A 26,014-nucleotide genomic window follows, 5' to 3' on the forward strand; every position below is an offset into this window, starting at 1 on the left:
AGAACTCTAATTAATTCATGAAACAAGATTTCTCTTTCACAAAACTATGTAGACTGCCTGATTGCATTAAGATTTTCTAAATGCCCTGTTATAACCTCCTTAATAATAGGTTTGGGCAGTCTCCCTATGAAAGATATTAAGCCAGCTGGCCCGTAGTTTCCTGCTTTCTGTCCCCCTCCTTTCTTGAATAGAGGACTTACATTCGCTATTTTACAATCTGATGGGACCTTTCCAGAATCTAGGTAATTTTGGAAAATTAAAATCAAAGCATCTACTATCTCAGCAGCCATTTCTTTTAAGACTCTAGAATGAAGTCCATCAGGACCTGGGGACTTGTCAGCCTTTAGTTCTAACAACTTCCCAGTACCCTTTCCCTGGTGATTGTTTTAAGTTCCTCCCTTCTTTTCACCTCTTGATTTATAATTATTTCTGGGATGTTATTTGTGGGTTTTTTTTTTACAGTGAAGACAGACTCAAAATATCTGTTCAATGCATCAATCATTTCCTTGTTTCCCATTATTATTTCCTCAGACTCACTCTCTAGAGGACCTACACTTACTTTATTTATTCTTTTCCTTTTTAAATGCCTGTAGAAACTCTTACTGTCTGTTTTTATTTTTCTAACTAGCTTTCTCCCGTGCAGATAAAAAGCCCGTTGACACTATTTTCAAGAGTGAGGTCATTCTCCCCATTGTCCTGGCCAACATTTGTGCCTCAGCCAACATCACTAAAACAGATTACCTGGCCATTATCACATAGTTGTTTGTGGGACCTTGCTGCGCACACATACATTACAACACTGACTACACTTCAAAAAGTGCAAGTTCCCTGAGGTAATGAAAAGTAGCTATAAAAATGCAGACGTTGGTTATACAAGATAAATAACTGGTGGCGCAGTGGTAATGTCCCTACATCTGGGCCAGAAGCTCCAGGTTCAAATCCTACATCAGGACGTGTTAGCGACAGAAACAGCATTCGTGGACTTGGTTCAACAAGCTGCTAATCAGCCTGGGGAATCCTTCCACCACCTCCCCACTATTTCCTAAAGAGGAAAAAAGTGTGTGAAGATACACTAAAAAAAATAGCTTAATGGAAGCGTGAGGAAATAAGGCCAAACTTCCACATGCTCTTGAGTAGCTCAACTTTGCTTCATTCTGGACTGTTAACACCCAGAGGCTGAGAGGTCACCAGCAGGCCTGAGTCAAGGTCAAGGTTATGTAGCTCCAAGGTGAGAGTATCATGGGAGTCAGCTGATCCACCCAATTCCCCAGAGCTGGTGTTACTTTTCACACCACATGGAAGAGTTCCTTCTTGTGTTTCCTTAGGCCCAAAGGCAGCCAAGGTACTTGTTTGGGGCCTATCACTCCATATGTTGCCTCATTGGACACACCCCCCACCCCCAGGTAAAGGCGTGGTGTATGGTTCCCACGGCCGCTCCCACTCCCTGGAATGATAACCGCAGTTGTAATCTGCATGCTTTAGAACTAGCTAGTCCAGTTTTTTTTTGTAAATAGGTGCCCTCAGGAGAGAGAGCAAAAGACAGAGAAAATAAGAGAAACTGAAAGGAAGAAAACAAAGGCAGAGAGAGAATAAAGAAACAGAGAAAGATAAGGCGAGAGGAAACCGAGAGGCAGAACGAGGAAACAGAGAAACGGAGAGGCAGAACGAGACAACGGAGAGGCAGAACGAGACAACGGAGAGGCAGAACGAGACAACGGAGAGGCAGAACGAGACAACGGAGAGGCAGAACGAGACAACGGAGAGGCAGAACGAGACAAAAAAAAAGGCAGAAAGCAAGAAAGCGGGAAAGGAAGGACAGAGAAAATCTGGTGCTTTTCTGTTGGTGAGACAGCATAAAAAGGTGCCTAATTTCCAAGCCCAGGAAGCTTCTGAGAGGGGAAGGAAAGATTCTGTGGTGCATTTTCCACAGTGCTTAGTCTGTCCACATGTCAGCTGCTTTTGCAAGTAGATTAAACTAAAAATAAATCAGGAGGCTGAGGGTAAAAGGGGCTAAAACCCACAACAAACACCGAGAAAGCAGCCGGTCGAGAACCCACCCGTCCTTGCTAAGGAGGGTCGGGGCCAGTGATTGGGATGAGGCGCTTGACGTTTGGACTCGTGGGTTAGGAAGGATGAATACTTTGTCAACTACCTCACCCTGTTCCTAATCCTAGGATTGTCCATGAATCCTCAAAATTTAAAGATGGAATTCCCATATGAGAAACACTGAAAAACAATATCAGGGCAGTGTTTTTTTTAAGTGTTCCTTTCTTCATATTTTTCCTTTTGTCGATGATTAAAAGAGAATATTGGAGAGTGGGGGGGTGGGGGGGGGGGGGGGGGGGAGGAGACTCGGCCAGGACAGGAGACCCTGTGACAAAATCGCCAGGAATACGTCAAACCAGATCGAGTTGCTTCCTGTATGAACAGTGGCCAAACAGGAAAAGGTGACAGTGTACAGAGCGATCCCAACCAAACAGGAGCGGTGAGGTTGGGGGGGGGGGGGGGGGGGACACACACAATTCAGAGGAAACAAGATAAAAAGTGTACACAAAATTAAAACAAGGGATGTTCAACGGCTGAGAACGAGAGATCGAGAGAAAGAGAGAAAAAAGAGAGAGTCAATAGGGTCTTTGATGATCTGTTTCAAACTGAAAGCTCCAAAGTAATGGAATAAAATGAACCCATTGTTCCTGTCACATTTAATATTGGGCAGCAGACAGTGTCCTGTAATACCCACAGCACTGCAGGGTAGAGTCAGTTCAAAGACAGCCCAGCAACCGTTTAATGGCATTCGGATTTTCTCATGGAAGAATGGAACCTTTAGCGATCTGTTGTCGGGGGGCTGGGGGGTGGCGGCGGCAGTAGTTGGTGGGAAAGACGAGCATAAGGGGAGTGAGGAGGAGGGAACGAGGGCTTGCTAGAGACCACCACACATGCTGCCTGGATGCACAATGTGGCATACGCTTCTCGGAATTCAATGCCCTCCTTCCCATCTTGACCAACTAAGTGGACTCAGGAGTCCAATTAGCAACCCATCAACACTCTCCTCCTGCACAGTAAAAAGTTGTTGCCTCCCCTGACATTGGGTATTCTTGCAATTGTCCTGGTGAGTGCAAGATAAAAAGCTTTGACAAAATGTCTTTTTTCAGCAATACTCAAGATTAGTTTTGTTGTTGTGTTGGTCCGGTGGGTTCCAAAGCTCTAGACCACTAAGAATTTTCCTCCCCTCATGTCTGGCTCTGTTGTCGACTAACTGATTGAGACCGATTCCTATTAGTCAAGAACTCCATTATTGTATCTTCCAATGACCAGGATAGTAGAAGTAAGCTAGATGGACCTTGGACTTTCTTTGCCCAGCAATATCTATGCGCTAATGTGAATACTGTAACCGAAGTCCCCACACGGTGAGAGAAGACAACTTGAATGTGGAAGGCAACATAAACTAATCCACCAATAAACACATCTTCCCTTTTCCTCCTGTCAGCATGCTGAAGGGACCGTTCCTTCTACAACACGCTGGTCCACTCCTCTCTCATCCCCAACATCTCATCCCCTTCCCATGCAATTGCAGGAGGTGTAACACCTGCTCCTTTACCTCCTCCCTCTTCACCATGCAAGGCCCCAAACCATTCCTTTCAGGTGAAGCAGCAGTTTACTTGCAATTCTTTCTAATTAGTCCACTGCATTCGCTGCTCAATGTGTTCTTCTCTGCATTGGGGAGACCAAACACAGACTGGGTGACCGCTTTATGGAACACCTTCGGTCTGTCCGCAAGCATGACCTCAACCTTTCTGTCGCTTGCCGTTTCAATTTACCACCTTGCTCTCAATCTCAAATTTCTGTCCTCAGTCTGCTTCAATGCTCCAGTGAAGCCCAATGCAAGCTTGAGGAACAGCACCTCATCTTCTGACTAGGCACTTTACAGCCTTCTGGACTCCACAATGAGTTCAACAACTTCAGACTATGAACTCTGCCTTCCAATTTGTATTTTCCCCCTAATGCCAGTCTGCATCATGTTCTCATGTTTTGCTTTCAGACAGCGCTGACCTTTATTCTGCTATTAACACATTCTGCTTTTTTGCTTTCAGACAGTGCTGACCTTTAGTCTGTTATTAACGCCTACTCTGGACCAATGCTTTGCTCCTTTACCACTACCACCATTACCGCTCTTTTTGCCTTTTGTTTCATGACATGTTGTCATTTAATCTCCCCTGCCCTCTAACCTGTTCACCTTCCCTTTTCCATCTGCCCCTCCCCCCACATTTTCAACAGCACAAAACCCATCACATTTCTACATCTCTTCAGTTCCAAAGAAGTCATATTGGATTCAAAATGTTAACTCCGTTTCTCCCTCCATAGATGCTGCCAGACCTGCTGAGGTTTCTCAGCACTTTCTGTTTGAGTCCATAAACTAATTGGTCCAACGCTAAGGAGGATTCAGAGACCTGGGAATTGATGTATATGAATCTCTGAAGGCAACAGAAAAATTCAAGAAGCTATTAAGCAATATGGGATCCTTGGCTATATAAATAGAGGCACAAGCGTACAAAAGCAAGGAAGCCATGCTTCATTTTTACAAAACAATGGTTAGACCTCAGCTGTTGTGTCCAATTCTGGGCACTGCACTTTAGGAAGGACTTCAGGGCCTTGGAGGAAGGGAAGAGGAGGTTTATTAGAATGGTACCAGGGATGAGGGACTTCAGTTATGCAGAGAGGCTGAAAAACATATGAACATACATATGAACATATGAATTAGGAGCAAGAATAAGTCACTCGGCCCCTCAAGCCTTCAATAAGATTATGGCTGATCTGATTGTAACCTCAACTCCACATTCCTGCCCACCCCCAATAACCTTTTACCCCCTTGTTTATCAAGAATCTATCTACCTCTTCCTTCAAAATATTCAAAGACTCTGCTTCCATTGCCTTTTGAAGAAAAGGAAGCTGAGAACCTTCTCCTTAAGAGTAGAGAAGGATAAGTGGGGATTTAATAGAGATGTTCAAAGTTATGCAGTGTTTTGATAGAGTAAATAGAGAGAAATGGTTTCCAGGGGTAGATGGGGCAATAACCAGGGAATATAAATTTGAGGTAATTGGTAAAATAGCCAAAGGGAGATGAGATTTTTTTTTTGAGTATTGCGAGTTGTTGTCATCTGGAATACAGTGCCTTAAAGGGTAATGGAAGCAGATTCAACAGGAACTTCCAAAAGGCATTGGATAAATACTAGTAAAGAAGAAATTTGCAGGACTCTGGAGAAAGAGAAAGGGCTGTGGGATTAATTAATTGCATAGGTCTTTCAAAGAGGTAGCACAGGCATGGTGGACAAAATGGCCTCCTGCTGTGCTGTATGATTCTATAGCTTGGAAAACAGCCTGTTCATTAAAGAGGAAAATGAATTTCTGGTGTCCAAAGTTACATTTCTGGACAGCTGACTTAAAAAATAAAAGCACAGTCCAGTCCAAACCCTGGATGATTAGCAGTCGTTGCAGGAACTGAATGACACCTTAAGGGCTCACTCCACCAATCGAAGACCTGCCAAAACTCAGACCTCACTACTCTTGAGGTGCGAGTGCCAGGGTCGAACAGCCACTGCCTTTCAGATACGAGTCTGAAGCAACCCTTTGCCCCACAGGCTGCTGTAAATGGCTTCACTCCACCCTCTCATTATTGGATTGGGCACTGTCTGCAACCAAAACGATCCAAGCAGAGTTTCAATTTCTTTTCTTTAATCATTTATTATACAAAACATAATAATTCATTATATAAAACATTTATATATTTATAACGAATCAGCATTTATACTTCCCTCTGGTCGAAAGGGCAGTCTCTGCCTGTTGGATTTGTGATTGCACAGCTCGATGCAGTTGCAAGTCAGTTCATATGATGCACTCAAAAGAAGTCCAGGGTTGAAATGCAGATTTATCCAGATAGCACCTCTCATGACCTCAAGATGTCCCAGAGTGCTTTCCAGCCAATTAAGTGATTTTTGAAGAGTAGTCACTTTTGCAATGCAGGAAACAGGGCAGCTGATTTGCATGCAGCAAGCTCTCACAAACAGCAGTGACCAGATCATTTGTGTTAGTGGTGCTGATCGAGAACTCTGTATTGTCCTGATGTGTGCAAGATGAAAAGCTTCAACAAAATGTCTATTTCCATCAATCCTCAAGTTCTGTACTACCAAACGACTATTTAAATACAAATCTCCTTTCTTTATGCTAAGACAGCTGGGCAACCAAACATACGAAGCCAGTGACGCAATCTGTGGAGCTGTAAAATGGTCCCATCATGTCCACACGAGACAGAAAAACAGAAACCAGGTCCATTGGAAAATAACGGGAATGTAGCTTCTGAAAGAATGAATAGCACAGGGAGACGGGGCCGCTGGCAGTCGGGCGATTTGCATTCGCTGCTTCTTGCACTCTTTTCCTTTAAGCCGAAGGTGGCACTGTTTTGAAGTGAGTGCGACATCATCTACAATTAAACCCACTACCCTACCAGGTGCAAGAAATGCCCAAAGCAGCTCAAGTGTGCATGCCAAGGAACATCAGGCACTGAAGCCCAAGTCTCGCAAAGCTCCAGAGACATTCAGTGAGACGCCAGGTTCCAAAGGCGTACCAGTTTGGCTGACCTACTTTGACTCCAAATCTAGTAACATCTCAATTTTAACATTTTAAAGCTTGCTTTCAAATCCTTCCATGATATTATCCCCTGCTACCCTCCTCTATCCTTCCGAGATCCCTGGGTTTCTTGCACATCCCTTTATTGTAACTGTTTCGCCACTGGACTTGCTCCCTAAACTCCCTCTGTCTCTCTCCTCCTTTAAAATGGCCCTTAAAACTTAACTCTTTAGCCAAGCTTTTGTTCACCTGTCCTAGTGTTGCCCTATGTAGGTCAGTGCCAGACTGATTGATAATTCCTCCCGGGATGTGCCTTGGGATGTTTTATTACATTAAAGACGCTCTTTAAATGCAAATTGTTGTTATATGGGTGTGTCACTGCCTAACACTGGGGTACAATACCAGTGGGCACAGATTTGCCACTGCCTAGCATTGGGCTATATTCCTGGTGGGTACAAGCCTGCCACTATGTAACACTGGATACAGTGGCACTGAGTACAGTACTGGAGGGGACAGGTCTGTTGCTGGATACAGTACTGGTGATCAGGGGTCTGTCACTGGTGGCAGGAGTAATTTGAATGGTTGGATTCACAGAATTACAGAGTCTTTTACAGTGCAGAAGGAGGCCATTCGACCCATCTTGACTGCACTGCCCATTCAATGCAGTATGGAATATTGAAGCTTAAATGTTGTGGTGTTTACTAAACAGGCCTAGGAACATTGTAATATACCTCAAGGAATGATGATGGGACTCTGGAGGTAAGAGGGCAGTGTAGTGAGGCTTGTTGACCCTCTGGGATTGCAGTAAAGCCTCAGCAATTAAAGACTAAACTTTAGGACACTGTTGTGTGCAACCCAGAAAAAAAATCCTTGAGGCACTTATAAAACTGCTTTGAAAAACCTCTCTCTGAGAGCTTTTATTAGTATAAAGATAGGGGAGATGAGGGGAAAAACAGACGTTTGATTACTAGTAAAGCATCATCCAATTGGGTAATAAGGAGCACTTTTGCTTTCCAATCAGTAAGGGAAGGTTGGACAACAAATGACTGGACAGTCAGAGGCAAGACGTATGTAATGAAACCTCCATGTAGCAGAGAGTGAGAATGAGTGAGTGACTCATTTCTCACATGTTATACAAACGCCTTGTGCACACCCCACCCCTCATCTTCAAAATACTGTCATGGGGTCATTTACGTTCACTTGAGGGGTCCTCAGTTTAACACTTCACCCCAAAGATGGCACCTCTGACACTGCAGCACTCCCTCAGCATGGACACTAGACCGTGTGTTCAAGTCTCAGTTGACGCCACATCCATCTAACAAGAGGCAAGAGTGCTGCCCACTGAACAGAAGCTGGCACATTAAGAACTTGGTGTTCTCGGCTTTTAATTATGCAGCAGGCCAAGTTAAGAGGCCTGAGGCTTGTGATGTTTCATCAGCAACCCTTGAGATTATGTGGATGCAAGGCATCAGATGCTGGCACTGGTGGGAGCATGGCAGGGTTGCTGCCAAGGCTTAAATGCCACAGCAAATCTCTAATTCCGCACTGAAGCACAACAATCTCCCGGAGGCTCACAGCTACATCTGCACAGATACCATTTCTCACCCCACTCGAACTCCTCCCATTGTCTGCCTGAACCGCTTCACCCAATGGTGTAATGATAACTCACATTTCAACAAAATCAAACAGAGGGGAAGGGAAATAGAACAAAATATTTCACAGGACTCACAATCCCACACCCACCCCTCCTCACTATTCCATTTTCAAAGTGCCAACAGGGAGGTGGCTGCCCCTTTAAGAAAACACACCATCAAACACAACAGCAACATCAAGGCAATACAAATACCTTACAGACCTACACTTCCCAAGCTGTCTCACTGACCGTGGGCATGCTGGCCCTCCAACTCTAATCCCTCCAACTAAATATTTACAGCTGCAAATTAAGAATGTTTACACCAATTCAAAAAGTTCAGCCCAATTGGAAGTGAGGCCAAAAAATCCATTCTGCCCCCAAACAAGCTGCTCCGCACATTTACAACTGTGTGAATTCATAGAATGATACAGCACCGGGAGGAGGCTAATGGCCCCATCGCTGCTGTGCCAGCCCTTTGCAAAAGTATGGCCCCACTTCCCTTCTCCATCATCAGCACATGTCTCCTCTTCAAGTACTGAATCAGTTCTTTTGTGAATGCTGCTACTGAATCGGCTTCCATTGCCCTTTCAAGCAGCACATTCCAGGCCACAGAGTCCACAGTGCATTTAACAAAAAAGTTTCCTCATATTGCTTCTGCTTGTTTTGTCAATCGCCTTAAATCTGTGTCCTCCAGTTACCGACCCTGCTGCTACAGGAAGCAGTTTTTCCCTCAATCTCTTGACCAAAAGCTTCATGGTTTTAAACACCTCCAACAAATCTCCTCTTAACCTTGGCTGCTTGAAGGAGAACAACCCCAGCTTCTCCAGTCTCTCTACATTACTGGAAGACCCCTCATCCCTCGGACCACTCTCATAAATCTCTTTTACACCCTCTCCAGAGCCTTCACATTGTCCCGGAAGTGCAGTGCCCAGAATGGAGTACACTCCGGCTCAGGTCTAACAAGTGATTTATAAAGGTTTAACGTAACTTCCTTGCTTCTGTGATCTAATCATAAAGCCAAGGGTCCTATATTCTTTTTTTTCTAAAAATAAACAGCATTTTCAGCTCGTCCTTTCACCTTCAAACAGTTGTGTACATAGGCCCTGAGGTCTCTCCATTCCTGCACCCCTTTCAAATTGCACTATTTTTCAACCAAAATGTATCACTTCAGCGTTGTCTGCATTAAATTGCATTTGCCACCAGGTTTCACCAGGCTGTTCATGTCCTCCTGAAGCTCATTACCATCCTCCTCACATGTTTCATTTCCAATCCTGGGATTTTCCGGCCCCGTTGTAAGGGGACCCGGCGCGGGAGATTTGCCGGCTCAGCCACAAGTCCACTGGAAAATCCAGCCCCAATTTCAAATCAGCCACAAACTTCGCAATGATGCCTTGTATAATCAACTCCAGATCCATAATAGATATCCCCCTGACAAGGCCAACTAGAAAGGGAGGTGTCCCCCCCCACCCCCACAGCCCAGATGATGGGTGCCACTCACTCACAGCGGAATCCACGATCTCACACCTGGCGATGGTAGCATCATTGCATCTGGTGTAACACACACCAGAAACCATGGCACATCAGGATTTGCCACTTCTCAGAACTGTCCTCCAGCAATCGAAAACAGAACAGCCCCTCCTGGACACTCTACAAAATTCAGGAGGGAAAACTGACAAGCGTTTAAAAACCATGGGTTGTTCGTTTATTTGCTGTCGAATTACTGGGCCAGGAGGGCAGTTGGAGGTGGAAGGCCGTGAGATGAAATCTCAAGCAACCCGTCCCACAGTTAACCCAAATGCCAGTCTGGAGGGCAAGATGGCCGCCGGAGGCTTTCAGTGCATGGAATATGTAGGCCGCTCCAGTAACCAAGCATGCTCAGAACCTTCGCAGGAAAGTCTTTGCTCAAAACACAAAATCTGTTGCCCCATTAGGCTTTATTTGGGCATTAATCGGTCTTGTTGACTGCACTAGAAGCAAGGAGGAGGCTGGGCTTTGCTCCACTACTGTCCCATCTTCTGGGCAGCAACTAGTAACTGCCAAGGGCGACCTGGGAGCTCAGCAATCGAGAGCAGATAATGGACGCTGGCTATGACTCAAGCAATCAGCAGACAGTAACTTGCAACATTCTCACACTGCGCAACAACATTCAAGGAGTGCTGGGCTGGGGAATTGTGGTGGGAGAAGGAATTCAAGGTGCAGTGCCAAACAATGCCATCTTCCACAGACAATTCACCAAAGGGTGGGGAAATCACCCAACAAGTTGAAGGGAGGGGTGAGAGCAAGCTGTCTGAATGTGCTCTCTGATAGCCAATTCAGGGCAAGGCTGGCCAGTGTGTGGAGTGATTGACATGGATCTTGGTTGGGGCTGGCCACTGGCACAGCAGTGACTGATCCCACAGATTTTTAAGCCCCCAGCTGAGCTTGCTACCTCAGTCCAACAACGGCAACCAACCCCCCGGGGTGGCAATGAGAAGGACTGTCGCTGAGCAAGTCAGAGGGGTAAATAGCTTGTACCCAAAAACAGCTGAGGCACATTTATATAGTGCCTCTCACAACCCCAGAATGTCAAAAAATGCTTTTCCCTCATTGAAGTACATTTGAAGTGTTGTTCCTGTTGTAATGTTGGAAACACAGTGGCCAATTTGCACATAGCAAGCTCCCACAAACAGCAATGTGATTAACAACCAAAAAAAATCTGTTTTACTGCTGCTGGTTAAGGAATAAATACCAGCAAGGACACCAGGGATAACTCCCTTGCCATTCTTTGAAATAGTGCCTTGGGATCTTTTACATCCACCCAATGTGGCAGACAGGGCCTCAGTTTAACAACCTCATCGGAGATGGACAACACTTCTGACAGCGCAGCACTCCCTCATTACTGCAATGGGAGTGCCAGCTAGATTTTAAGCTCAAAGGGGAATCTTGAACTCACTCAGAGGCAAGAGTGCTACCTCTGAATGACAGCTGACACTGGCATTTGCCACTGCTCTAAGTGTGGAAAGAGCCTGGAGTGCTCTTCAAGCCTGGAGCTCCAAGGATTCCTAATTCAGGCTCTGCTCTTCCCCAAAACTTGCGCTACCATATTTAGCCAAATACAAAATGGTGGGTGTTGGGTGGGGATGCACAAGAGACTGGTATCATGGGCAGGCTCTGCTGGGGTTTGGTTAACAATGGATATTCAGGAGATGAACAGAAAAGATTTATGCTACCAGAAAGACTCAAACGGGTCTCTTTAGTTATCTCAGCAATTCCCAAAGGCCAAAGCAAACCGATGCTCCTATTCATAAGCAGGCAACTTGTGACTCTACTGAAGACATGCTGTGTTAAAGCGTACAAATGCCGCTTTGAATCCTGCAGGCATCTGTCTGATTTCTATCCCAATCTGAAAGCAGAGGCCTTGGGTTAGTAAAGGGAGTGCATGACACCTCATTCAAACTAAATGGTCCTTAAAATGGCAATGCACAAATTCCTCTTCAAAGGGGAAGCAGAAATCCCATTGTAATTTTATGGCAGATGGATCAATCTTTCAAAAAAAAAAAAATAATTTTCAGTTTGAGCAGCAAAGAAGAGTCAAGACTCTGTCAGTTGGGACCCCTTAAAATCAGCTGCTGGACAGCTCCCTTACTGAAAACAGAAAGCAATGACAATTAAAAGATTCTCTTCATTTACAAGGTCTCTCAACTCAGACCCATCCTCCCCCTACGCCCCACTAGCAAACTAAGCCCTCCCATCCCTTACGTAAGAGATGAAGCCTTGTCGTTTGAGAACTCTGAGACTCCTGTGTGTGGTTCCTTTAAATAGCATGTGTTCAATCCAGTCAGGAGCGGATTCTCAAAGCCATCCACTCAGCCATACAGTGATGTGCTATACGTGTCTCTCACAAACACACGCGTGACTGTGTTTTGACAATCGCGTGCACTTCAAAAACACCTCAGCTGGCTGGCAAACAGAAGACAGCATTGGGACATAAACTGCTGGCAGTGTCTGGTGATGGAAGCTGTTTTGATACTTGTCTATTAATTAAGACAAGATTAATAGATTATATAATTAATAATTGGAAAGAAAAAAGCTTGCATTTACACAGCACCACTCACAACCACATGACATCCCAGAGCACTCACTGTTTGTAATGCAGGAAATGCAACAGCCAATTTGCGCACAGCAAGCTGCTACAAACAGCAGTGCGATAAACTGCTTTAGTGATGTTGTTTGAGGGATAAATATTAGCCAGGGTACCAGGGAGGGCACCCCTGCTATCTTTCGAATAGTGCCATGGGGGTCTTTGACATTCACTTGTGAGAGGCAAACAGGGCCATGGTGTAACACACCCTGAATGATGGCACCTCTGACAACGCAGTGCTCCCTTCATACTGCATTGGAGTGTCAACCTAGATTTTGTGCCTCAGGAGTATGGAGTGGGGTTTGAACTCAGAACCTTCTGTCTTAAGGGGCAAGAGGTAAGAGGTAAGCACTTCTTGACAGAAAGGATATGGGAATCTGGAACTCCCTCCTACAAAAGCTATCGAGGCTGGGGGGCTTGTGATGGGTGTGGGGGAGGGGGCAGAGGTGCAGTGGTGGCTAGGAGTATTAAGAAATGCAAAATCAAAGCACATGAAGAAAGAGATCAGTCATGATCTAATGAAATTTGGGGAACCAGCTCATTGGGCTGGAGTGCCTGCCCCTGTTCCTATGCCCCTTCTGTATCCTCATGCTTTATAGTGACAGACCTGTACCCAGTACTACACAGTGATAGACCTGTACCCGCCAGCACTGTACCCAGTATTACACAGTGACAGACCTGTACCCATCAGCACTGCACCCAGTATTACACAGTGACAGACCTGTACCCACCAGCACTACAGTGATAGACCTGTACCCACCAGCACTGTACCCAGTATTACAGTGCCAGACCTGTACACACCAGCACTGCATCCAGTATTACACGGTAACAGACCTGTACCCACCAGCACTGTACCCCAGTGTTACACAGTGACAGATCGTACTATAATATATTTGGAATGGTTTTCTGAAAGAATACCTTCTTGAGTCAACAAGAGAATTAATTTAGTCATGGGTAATGAGTTTGAATTAGTCAATACTCTGATGGTAAGGGAACACCTAGCTAACAGTGACCATAAAATGTTGCAATTCGATATAAAGATTGAGAGAGAGAGAAAGATGAATCATGAACCAAGATTTTAAATTTAATTAAGGTCGATATTGGAGGGACAAGGCAGGAATTGACCGCAATAGATTGAGCAGAACCCCTAATGATAAAATTACGGATATGTTCAAAATAGTATCTGGTAGAATATAGGACTGGTACATTCACCTTAAGTATAATTAAACAAACTCATTCAATAGTTCCTGGGGTTTCAACTTATCGACATTAGTTTAACCTTTCCCTTCCCTTATTCAATAGTTTGACCAAGGACAATAAAGGAAGGGAAATATTAAACTAGTGTTAAGGACAGTCGAGACACCAGGAACGGGGAGTGATATTAAGAATTGTTAAGTGATTGAAAGAAGTCGTAAAATTTTCAAAAAGGGAATATGAGAAAAAGCCTGCAAGGATTTCAGAGACATCACTAAATAAATTAAAATGTTAAGAGAAATAGGGTAGCTAAGAGGAATATGGGCCCCATAATGACAGGCATAAATTTTATTGTAATTTCAAATTAGGAATTTGCAGGCTTACTAAATATCTATTTTGTATCCCTCTTTACAAATAAAGGACAAGGATAAAGTACCAGAGACACAAGGAATATAAATCAACCGGAAGAATTAACTAGATTCAATAAAAGTACAAAAAAAAAGTAATAGAGGATCTAAGATAGACAAATCCCCAGGGGCTGATAGTTTCAATCCCCAGGGTTTTAAAACAAGGAGGTGAGGAAATTATTCATGCATTAGTCATGATCTTCCAAAACTTTCTCAATTCAGGAATGGTCCCCAAGGATTGGCAAACTGCCAGTGTCACTCCATTATTTAAGAAGGATAGAAGTGATAATCTGGAAAATTATAGCCCTATTTGTCCAACTCAGTTCTTGGGAAGTTCCCAGAATCTGTTATTGAGGGCACAGTGACTAAGCACTTGTACAAATAGAAATCGACCAGAGACAGTCAGCATGGTTTTGTAAAGGGCAAGTCAAGTCAGATGAGCATAGCAGAATTTATCTGAAGGGGCAACAAACATGGTAGACAAGGGAGTGTCTATAAATTTCATTTTTTATAGGCTACCAGAAAGACAGAGAGAGGTTTAACATAAGTAAAGTAAAAATGTATGGAATTAGAGGCAACCTGTTGACTTGGATGGAGAATTGGTTAGGAGGTAGGATTCAGAGAATAAGGGTCATGACAGGATTGGACTAGTCGTGTCCCCTAGGGATCTGTACTGTAGTCTCAGCTTTTCACCATATTTATAAATGACTCGGATGCATGAGTGGGCAGTTGTATATCTATGTTTGCAGTCTACAGCAGGTTAGGAGGCCCAGTAACTAACGGAGATGGGAGCAAAAGGGACATCGATAGATTAAGTGAGCAGGCAAGACTGTGGCAGATGGACCTCAATGTGGGGAAATGGGAGGTCAGCCACTAATGGAACATCAGCTTTTATGTCAAGGGGGCCAGAATGTAAAAGGGGTAGAAGTGATGTTACAGCAATGCAGAAACTCTGGTTCGATCCCGCCTGGAACATTGAATTCAGTTCAGAGCACAAGAGCAATATATCAAATTTGGAGGGTGTGTGGCATATATCAGGAACAGGCCTGTGCTGGGAGAGTCCAATTGAATAGACTAGACTTGCATTGCCTACAATATAGAAGGTAAATGGGTGATGGGTAATATAAAGAGCGCAAGAGAGAGAGCGCACGAGAGAGCCAGGGTGAGAAAGAGTGTACACGCCAGGGCGAGCGTGTGAGCGAGAGCTTGTGGCGCGAGGGAGAGGGAAAGGAGGAGGGACGAGGGAGAGGGAAAGGAGGAGGGACGAGGGAGAGGGAAAGGAGGAGGGACGAGGGAGAGGGAAAGGAGGAGGGACGAGGGAGAGGGAAAGGAGGAGGGACGAGGGAGAGGGAAAGGAGGAGGGACGAGGGAGAGGGAAAGGAGGAGGGACGAGGGAGAGGGAAAGGAGGAGGGACGAGGGAGAGGGAAAGGAGGAGGGACGAGGGAGAGGGAAAGGAGGAGGGACGAGGGAGAGGGAAAGGAGGAGGGACGAGGGAGAGGGAAAGGAGGAGGGACGAGGGAGAGGGAAAGGAGGAGGGACGAGGGAGAGGGAAAGGAGGAGGGACGAGGGAGAGGGAAAGGAGGAGGGACGAGGAGAGGGAAAGGAGGAGGGACGAGGAGAGGGAAAGGAGGAGGGACGAGGAGAGGGAAAGGAGGAGGGACGAGGAGAGGGAAAGGAGGAGGGACGAGGAGAGGGAAAGGAGGAGGGACGAGGAGAGGGAAAGGAGGAGGGACGAGGAGAGGGAAAGGAGGAGGGACGAGGAGAGGGAAAGGAGGAGGGACGAGGAGAGGGAAAGGAGGAGGGACGAGGAGAGGGAAAGGAGGAGGGACGAGGAGAGGGAAAGGAGGAGGGACGAGGAGAGGGAAAGGAGGAGGGACGAGGAGAGGGAAAGGAGGAGGGACGAGGAGAGGGAAAGGAGGAGGGACGAGGAGAGGGAAAGGAGGAGGGACGAGGAGAGGGAAAGGAGGAGGGACGAGGAGAGGGAAAGGAGGAGGGACGAGGAGAGGGAAAGGAGGAGGGACGAGGAGAGGGAAAGGAGGAGGGACGAGGAGAGGGAAAGGAGGAGGGACGAGGAGAGGGAAAGGAGGAGGGACGAGGAGAGGGAAAGGAGGAGGGACGAGGAGAGGGAAAGGAGGAGGGACGAGGAGAGGGAAAGGAGGAGGGACGAGGAGAGGGAAAGGAGGAGGGACGAGGAGAGGGAAAGGAGGAGGGACGAGGAGAGGGAAAGGAGGAGGGACGAGGAGAGGGAAAGGAGGAGGGACGAGGAGAGGGAAAGGAGGAGGGACGAGGAGAGGGAAAGGAGGAGGGACGAGGAGAGGGAAAGGAGGAGGGACGAGGAGAGGGAAAGGAGGAGGGACGAGGAGAGGGAAAGGAGGAGGGACGAGGAGAGGGAAAGGAGGAGGGACAGAGAGAGAGAATGGGAGCGAGTTACTAGTTACTAAATCAAGATGGACGAATGGAGCTGTGATACAGATTAGCTGTCATCAGCCGGTAACTAAATGGCAGATCAGGTTAGAGAAGTTGAATGTTCTATCCCTTGTACTAGCTTCATGTGTACCCCAGTGTTACAGTGACAGACCTGTACCCACCAGTACTGTACCCCAGTGTTACACTGTGACAGATCCGTATCCCAGTGTTACACAGCAACAGGCCTGTACCCACCAGTACTGTACCCCAGTGTTACAGTGACAGACCTGTGCCCACCAGTACTGTAACCCAGTGTTACAGTGACAGACCTGTACCCACCAGTACTGTACCCCAGTGTTATACAGTAACAGGCTTGTACTCACCAGTACTGTACCACAGTGTTACACTGTGACAGACAAGTATCTACCAATACTGTACCTCAGTGTTATACAGTGGCAGACCTGTACCCACCAGTACTGTACCACAGTGTTACACTGTGACAGACAAGTATCTACCAATACTGTACCTCAGTGTTATACAGTGGCAGACCTGTACCCACCAGTACTGTACACCAGTGTTATACAGCAACAGACCTGTCCCCACCAGTACTGTACCCCAGTGTTATACAGTAACAGGCTTGTACTCACCAGTACTGTACCCGTGTTGTACAGCAACAGACCTGCACCCACCAGTTCTGCATCCCAGTGTTACAGTGACAGACCGGTACCCACCAGGACTGTACCCCACTGTTACAGTGAGAGACCTGTATCCATCAGTATTGTACCCCAGTGTTACACAGTGACAGACCTGTACCCAACAGTATTGTGCCCGGTGTTACACAGTGACAGACCTGCGCCCACCAGTACTGTCCCAGTGTTATACAGTGACAAATCCGTATCCCAGCATTCTAGAGTGTCAGACCTGTACCCACTAGTATTGTACCCCAGTATTACAATGACAGACCTGCACCCGCCAGTACTGTACCCCAGTGTTACACAGTGATAGGCCAGTACCTGCCAGTACTGTACTCCAGTATTACCGTGACAGACCTGTACCCACCAGTACTGTACCCCATTGTTACAGTGAGAGATCTGTACCCATCAGTATTGTACCCGTGTTACACAGTGACAGACCTGTACCCACCAGTATTGTGCCCAGTGTTACACAGTGACAGACCTGTGCCCACCAGTACTGTCCACGTGTTATACAGTGACAGATCTGTATCCCAGCATTATATAGTGACAGACCTGTACCCACTAGTATTATACCCCAGTATTACAATGACAGACCTGTACCCACAAGTACTGTACCCTAGTGTTATGCAGTGACAGACCTGTACCCACCAGTACTGTACCCGTGTTACACAGTGACAGACCTGTACCCACCAGTACTGCTCCCCAGTGTTACATAGTGACAGACCTGTACCCACCAGTACTGCTCCCCAGTGTTACACAGGTACAGACCTGTACCCACCAGTACTGTACCCTAGTATTACACAGGGACAGACCTGTACCCACCAGTACTGTACCCTAGTATTACACAGGGACAGACCTGTGCCCACCAGTACTGTACCCTAGTGTTACACAGTGACAGACCTGTACCCACCAGTACTGCTCCCCAGTGTTACATAGTGACAGACCTGTACCCACCAGTAGTGCTCCCCAGTGTTACATAGTGACAGACCTGTACCCACCAGTACTGCTCCCCAGTGTTACACAGGTACAGACCTGTACCCACCAGTACTGTACCCTAGTATTACACAGGGACAGACCTGCACCCGCCAGTACTGTACCCCAGTGTTACACAGTGATAGGCCAGTACCTGCCAGTACTGTACTCCAGTATTACCGTGACAGACCTGTACCCACCAGTACTGTACCCCATTGTTACAGTGAGAGATCTGTACCCATCAGTATTGTACCCATGTTACACAGTGACAGACCTGTACCCACCAGTATTGTGCCCAGTGTTACACAGTGACAGACCTGTTCCCACCAGTACTGTCCACGTGTTATACAGTGACAGATCTGTATCCCAGCATTATATAGTGACAGACCTGTACCCACTAGTATTATACCCCAGTATTACAATGACAGACCTGTCCCCACCAGTACTGTACCCCAGTGTTATACAGTAACAGGCTTGTACTCACCAGTACTGTACCCGTGTTGTACAGCAACAGACCTGCACCCACCAGTTCTGCATCCCAGTGTTACAGTGACAGACCGGTACCCACCAGGACTGTACCCCACTGTTACAGTGAGAGACCTGTATCCATCAGTATTGTACCCCAGTGTTACACAGTGACAGACCTGTACCCAACAGTATTGTGCCCGGTGTTACACAGTGACAGACCTGCGCCCACCAGTACTGTCCCAGTGTTATACAGTGACAAATCCGTATCCCAGCATTCTAGAGTGTCAGACCTGTACCCACTAGTATTGTACCCCAGTATTACAATGACAGACCTGCACCCGCCAGTACTGTACCCCAGTGTTACACAGTGATAGGCCAGTACCTGCCAGTACTGTACTCCAGTATTACCGTGACAGACCTGTACCCACCAGTACTGTACCCCATTGTTACAGTGAGAGATCTGTACCCATCAGTATTGTACCCGTGTTACACAGTGACAGACCTGTACCCACCAGTATTGTGCCCAGTGTTACACAGTGACAGACCTGTGCCCACCAGTACTGTCCACGTGTTATACAGTGACAGATCTGTATCCCAGCATTATATAGTGACAGACCTGTACCCACTAGTATTATACCCCAGTATTACAATGACAGACCTGTACCCACAAGTACTGTACCCTAGTGTTATGCAGTGACAGACCTGTACCCACCAGTACTGTACCCGTGTTACACAGCGACAGACCTGTACCCACCAGTACTGTACCCTAGTGTTACACAGTGACAGACCTGTACCCACCAGTACTGCTCCCCAGTGTTACATAGTGACAGACCTGTACCCACCAGTACTGCTCCCCAGTGTTACACAGGTACAGACCTGTACCCACCAGTACTGTACCCTAGTGTTACACGGTGACAGACCTGTACCCACCAGTACTGTACTCCAGTGTTACACAGTGACAGACCTGTACCCACTAGTACTGTACTCCAGTGTTAGACAGTGATAGATCAGTACCCACCAGTGCTGTATCCCAGTGTTAGACAGTGATAGATCTGTACCCACCAGTACTGCACCCCAGTGTTACACAGTGACAGACCTGTACCCACCACTACTGTACTCCAGTGTTACACAGTGACAGACCTGTACCCACCAGCATTGTGCCCGGTGTTACACAGTGACAGACCTGTACCCACCAGTACTGTTTAGTGAGATCTTTTCTGGAAAATCACAAGCTTGTAAGCACTGAATATGATTGTACTTTTGTATTTTATATCCCTAGTTGATGTGAATACAGAATGAAAATTTAATCCATCTACTGTTCAACTCTCCTGGAATCTAAGTGACAGCTCAGCACTCAATACCTTGTCGCACTGCACTCTATTTTAGGTGTGGGTCCTCAGAGATTAAAGCGCCAGCGCATCTATTTTTAAACAGTGCTTTTTACATAGTGAGCACCACAACCAATCACACAAAAGAACAGCATTTGGATTGAGAATTGGCATCCTGTAATGCCAATCGTTCTTCAACAACACACATGCTGGCACACACTGCCCCGCCACAACACAGCAACCCTCCATGAAGCTCAGTGTTAACTTTGTCTGCAACCATAAAAGCCCTCCAAAAACATGATTGGGCTGGTGTAGGGAGGGGGAGGGGGAGAGAGGTAAGGTGGGCGGGCATTGAGGTGACTTGGCCAACTTGACCACTGCACTGTGCAGATCGGTAAAATGCCAGGCCTGTGCCAATTCTCCACACTGCTTTATACCAAACCTGGTCACATTCTTCAAGAGGAGCCAGGGAAAACCATAAAAAAGGAGAGTCAATTTCTGCCATCCAATTCAGTTGGCATAACTCGGGGGAAGTTGATATACCCACTCTGTTGAACCAATGAATCATACAGTGCAGGTGACAGAGGCCATTTAACCTCCTACAGCCCTGCCAATGTTTTCCCTTTTCAACTATTTATCCAATGAATGTATTATCGCCAAGTTTGAGGATGACACAAAAATAGGTGGGAAGGCAATTGGTGAGGATGAAATAAAGAGCCAACAGAGGGATATGGACAAGTTAATTGAATGGGCAGAAAAGTGGCAGATGGAATGTAATGTAGGGAAATGTGAGGTTATGCACTTTGGCAAAAAGAATAGAGGAGCTGAATATTATTTAAATGGAGAAAGACTGAAGAAAATTGCAGCACAGAGGGGCTTGGAAGTTCTCAAGCATGAAATCCAAAAAGCTAACATACAAATTCAACAGGTAATAGGGAAGGCAAATGGAATGTTGGCCTTTATTTCAAAGGGAATGGAGTATAAAAATAGGGAAATCTTGCTAAAACTATACAAGGCACCACTTAGGACACACCTAGAATATTGTGAACAGTTTTGGTCCCCTTATCTAAGGAAGGATATACTGGCATTGGAGGCAGTCCAGAGAAGGTTCACTAGGTTGATCCTGGGTATGGAGGGATTTTCTTATGAGGACAGGTTGAGTAGGTTGGGCCTGTACTCATTGGAGTTTAGAAAAATGACAGGCGACCTTATTGAAACATATAAGATTCTTAGGAGGCTTGACAGGGTAGATGATGAGAGGTTGTTTCCCCTTGTGGGAGTCTAGGGCCAGAGGGCATAATCTCAGAGTAAGGGGGTGCCCATTTAAACAGAGATGAGGAGGAATTTGCTTCTGCTGCACATTCAGAAGTGCATTCCAGATCCTAACTCCCCATGTGAAAGAGGATCGGGATCACCCTGCCAATCTGTGTGCCATTTACTTTACATCTGTATCTTTTCATGATAACCAGAGGAAATATATCTAAATTTCTATGCAACTCCACTCCCACAGTTGAGCCAACTAGCACAATTGAAGCAAAGCACCATAAATATTCAGCCAGATGGAAATATTCCAGCTCAGTGGCAGTTGTAGCTTAAACAAGTGCCAAAAATGTATTTAGACCTTCAACTGGGTGACTGGTGTATATGTACGTTATGAACATGATCGCTAATTGAGGTTACTGCTGGGAGAGGTCATCCTCTCTGATGCCAACTGTTACTGTACAGTGGCTTGTAATACACATGACAACAAAGAACTTGTCCTGGGATCTCGTGAAGCTTCAGCAGCACTCACCATTGGCCTTTTTAAGAGCAGTCACGAAGCTGTCCTCTCTCATCCAGGATTCCATTTATCTCTAAGGAATTAGAAGTACAGAATGCTATTCCCCCTCCCCAGGCCCCAACACACTTAAACCTGGAATGTCCGCTCCAGAGACGTCTGCGCTAAAATTCAAAAATCTAGGCTGATGCTCCTGTACAGTGTTGACGGAGTGCTGTGCTGTCAGAGGTACAATCTTTCACATAAGACACTAAACCAAGGCACAGTCTGGTGGATCGAAAAGATCCCACTGCACTGTTATCCCCACCCCCACAGTGTCCCTCAACCAATATCACTAAAACAGTTTTCAATCCTGCTTGTAGGAATTTGTTGTGCATAAATTGGCTAGCACATTTCCCCTCTTACAACCATGGCTACACTTCACATGTTCCTTGGCTATAAGGACTTTGGGATGTCAAGGTTGTGAAAGGTGTTATATAAATGCAAGTCCTTTTTGCGAAAGCAGGTTATGGATATAACACAAGGTTGCAGGGGGGTGGGTGGTGGTACAGTCACAAAACTGATGCAAGGCAGGTTCATCTTCATGAATGGGAAGTGCATGTTAGCTGGGTTTTTTTTTGGAAAAAGTGACTGAAGTATGGAATCTATTCCCACGTAGCAGAGTGGAAGCAAAAACCTTAAGTCCCTGAAAAGAGGTTTGGATGTGTGAGAAGGGTTGGGAATATTGCTGGCTTAATGAATCAGCCAAGACAATCTGAATGGCCTTCTTCATCTTCACCAACTCTATAACTCAACTGAGCAAGTGGCCACTGTTGGCAACGCTCACAAACTGGCCACTCGGGGAGGCTCACATGACTGAAAACCGCACTCCCCCTGCAATTCTTCCTCCTGATAGGATGGATTGTGGTGAAAGGATTGGCGGAATGGAAATAAAGAGGGGAAAGGAAATGGGTTGAATAGGGGAGGGAGGGGGAAGAAAGAATCTCTTTCCGTTCAGCATTTTTTCCAAAATGAGACTGACAACTCGTTACTGGGGTCAGGGTGGAGAAAGAGGGAAACTTGGGCACGAGGCAGCCATTCGGCCTATCAAGCCTGTTCTGTCATTCAACGAGATCGTGGCTGATCTTCACCTTGACTCCATTTACCTGCCTTTTCTCCACGTTTCAAAATCTTTACCTCACAAAAAAGTCGATCAATCTCAGTCTTGAATGCACCAATCAACCCAGCATCCACAGCCTTTCAGATGAGAGAATTCGCCATTCCCACCATCCTTCATGTTCAAGAAAGCACTTCCCGAATGACCTCGCTTTAAGATTATGCCTCATTGTCCTGCACCCCCAAACCAGGGTTTCCATGGTATATCGCATCCTTATTTTGAAGGCCTTCTTTAAAATACCCCTTGATCTGTTCTACTCAAAGGAATATAAACTTAGTCTATGCAGCCTGTCCTCATAATGTAACCTTTTTTTTAGCCTCAGTACCACCCTGATGAATTAAAACCCGCTCCTCATGGGGTCAAGATCCCACCCCTAATTTTCAAAAGCGCATTGGCTAATCAAAATGCACATGCCAAGGGGTCACTAAGAGAAAGCAAATGCCACCCCCCAAACAAATTAAACAGCGAAATCCTGAAATGAAGAGTTAAAGTGACTGTATACAGTCAACCGAGCGTCTGAATTCACTGTTGTAAAATGTTGCAATAGAGAATGCAGGGAACCGGTTACAACACAAGAGGGATGCAGTGTAACACTGCCACTGAAATCGCTACAGGTAATACCCAGCCTAGATTGAAATGTTAACACATTGAGCAATAAACGCATTGTAATAGAACATATACTGAGGGCGGGGGATTATTAATGATTTTGTACATGCAAAAAAAGCAACAGCCGCCTTTAGTAATGTCTACCTGACAATTAACCCTTGGGCATGCTTTATTAGATAGAATCCTATTACATTAAGCACTGGTTAACTCGCATTTCATTAATCACGGCTGTATTGTGTTGTCCCGGTCATTAGCATATGAAGCCTTAAACGCTACAAAATTCGCCACTTTTATTTTTCATTGCGGGTTGCGAGGTTCAGACAAGACTATCCTTGATTTCTAACCGCACCCCCTCCCCCAAATTTGAAATGACAAATCGAAAGTCTGGTCAGCAGTTACAGCATCTAGTCAATTATGGAGACTGAAAAGAAAGCCCTTAACCCCTCCAAACTTGAGTCGATAAAATAATCAAAAAGAGGAAAGGGCTTTTGTTCAAAGCAACAAGGATTCGGGTCACAACGTATAAAGCAGGAAGGAAAAACCCACCGGGGGTGGAGGGGAGAGCCTGTAAAGGTGAAACAGGGATGGGGAAGTGTAGCTAACAGATTTGAATTTAAAAGTCACACAGGAACTGAGCTGTTTGCTGTTCATAATTTTTTCTCATTGTCTCAAGCCCGGGATGGAAACTCGTCACATCTCTTCAAAACAAAACAACATTTAAAAAGTATCCAATTGTGTCCGTGTTGCCTGAACCTGAATTCCACCCCCCCCCCCCCGATATAAAATACAATACAATACAATCTGACAGGATTGCATTGCAAATAACATTCAACTGAATCCAATTAACTCCTTGATTTATTTCAATTTATATAAAAAACAGAAAAAGTTGCTTCAAGTCTCTCTCTCGTGGATATGAAGAAAGGAGTCAGCATCTCACTGACAGTTGCAATGATTCTGCCTGATGTCGAATTAGTAATATTTCCCCTTACATATCACCTTAAAAATTAACCTGAGCCGCGCCAGATGGCGTTCCCCCATGGCCTGTGCAATAAGACTTTCTTTTTTTTAAAAAAAACATTCACCTGCTGCCAGTTCTCCTCCAAAGAAGGTTGCGAAGAAAAATAACCTGTGTCGTGGACAAGTTGTAGTTCCTGAAAGATACTGTAATTCGCCAAGACATCCATGGTGGTGATGATGATGGGATGGGGAGGGAAAAAGGGGGGGGGGGAAGTTAAGGGGGTAGGGGAAAAGAAAAGACAGGGGAAGGGAAGGGGGAAGGGAAGGAGAAGGGATGATTACTGATGTCAATGAAGAGCAGATCGGATCCCTGTGCAGTTGGCACCCAAAAATGCAGCCAGTCTTTGCTGTTCCAGTCCATGCAAAGCAACACTCTCTTGTTAACAGCAAAATAAATTGGAAAGTCAGTGTCTTTGATTGGAATCCTTCTGCAGACTCCGACGCCAGCAGATCTTTGAACAAGAATGGGTTCAGGGACATGTGATGTCCATGTATTTCCGCATTGGCGATGCTTCTCCTATGCAATCCTTGCTTTATTTTTTTCCCTCTCTCTCTCTCTCTCTCTATCTGCCTCTTTAGCAGAACGCACCACTAAGCTCCAATGCAAAGGGGGAGACAAGCAGGAGAAAAACACACACACACATCGTGAACACAGCAGCTGAGAGGGGGAGTAGCAAACAGCTACTGTCAATCAAAAGCGGCCGCCTGCTTCCGTATAAGGGCAGCGGGCGGTGATGTAACCGCCGACCAATAGCAGAGCCGGAGACGGAGTGAGTCATGGCTTTCTCCCTCCCGGGGAGCGGCAGCGGATGAGACGCGCCAGCCGATTGGCTGTTGCCTGGTCGCCCTGCTCCCTTATATGGTATTGCAAGAAAAGCTATTTTTAGAGCCCTACATAAAGGCTGCAATTGAGAGTAAGCCAGCCATAGAGAGAGCGAGAGGCGAGCTAGTCACTTTTAGGGATGCGGTAGCAGTAGCAGCACAGCATCCTTGCCCTATAAACATACTTTCTATAATAAGAAGCTGCTACAAGGAACCAGCACATAAAGGAGTTGAGACAGTGTAACCTTTACTGGGTGGGACACCGAATTAAACCTGATGTGTCTTCAATAACTCCTGCGTGTCTGCTAAAGTTGCATCACTATTATTGCTCCATCTGTATTGTAAAGCTGACGCTTTGAGAGCTGCCCATTTAGTAATTGATAAGTTAAACAACATTGAAATACCCTCCCACATATGCAAATTTACTACCATACTGGGTACCTGATTGGTAGTCTCAAGCCACGCCAGCCCTCCAAATAGGTTTCCCAAATCCAGATACGCATAAATTCTCCGAAATACGGACCCGCAACAACGCTCTCAAATCTAGACCCACACCAACTCCCAAATCCAGATCCACATCAACTCTCCCTAACCCAGATCCACACCAACTCTGCCAAATCCAGGTCCAAACCAACTCTCCCAAATTAAGGTCCACACCAATCTCCCAAAACAAGGTCCACACCAACTCTGCCAAATCCAGGCCCACACCAATTCCTCCAAATCCAGATCTACACCAACTCTCCCACATACAGGTCCACATCAACTGTCCCAAATCCAGGTTTGCACCAGCT

The 26,014-nt window shown here is 46.0% G+C and overlaps 1 protein-coding gene across 3 annotated transcripts in view; it reads right to left on the minus strand.

Moving 5' to 3' along the window:
- LOC121284999 (Krueppel-like factor 7) overlaps positions 1–25,067 on the minus strand; it is a 258,103-nt gene extending 233,036 nt beyond the window's left edge. For 2 of the 3 annotated variants that reach the window (XM_041201063.1, XM_041201060.1), the window contains exon 1: positions 24,467–25,067. In XM_041201063.1, coding sequence (XP_041056997.1) covers positions 24,467–24,568 — 102 coding nt within the window. In that variant the 5' untranslated portion in view covers positions 24,569–25,067. The remainder of the gene's footprint in view (positions 1–24,466) is intronic. The other variant, XM_041201061.1, reaches the window with a different exon arrangement.
- Between the last annotated feature and the right edge of the window lie 947 nt (positions 25,068–26,014).

This window comes from Carcharodon carcharias, chromosome 12 (genome assembly GCF_017639515.1).
Source record: "Carcharodon carcharias isolate sCarCar2 chromosome 12, sCarCar2.pri, whole genome shotgun sequence".
Taxonomy (NCBI): Eukaryota; Metazoa; Chordata; class Chondrichthyes; order Lamniformes; family Lamnidae; genus Carcharodon; species Carcharodon carcharias.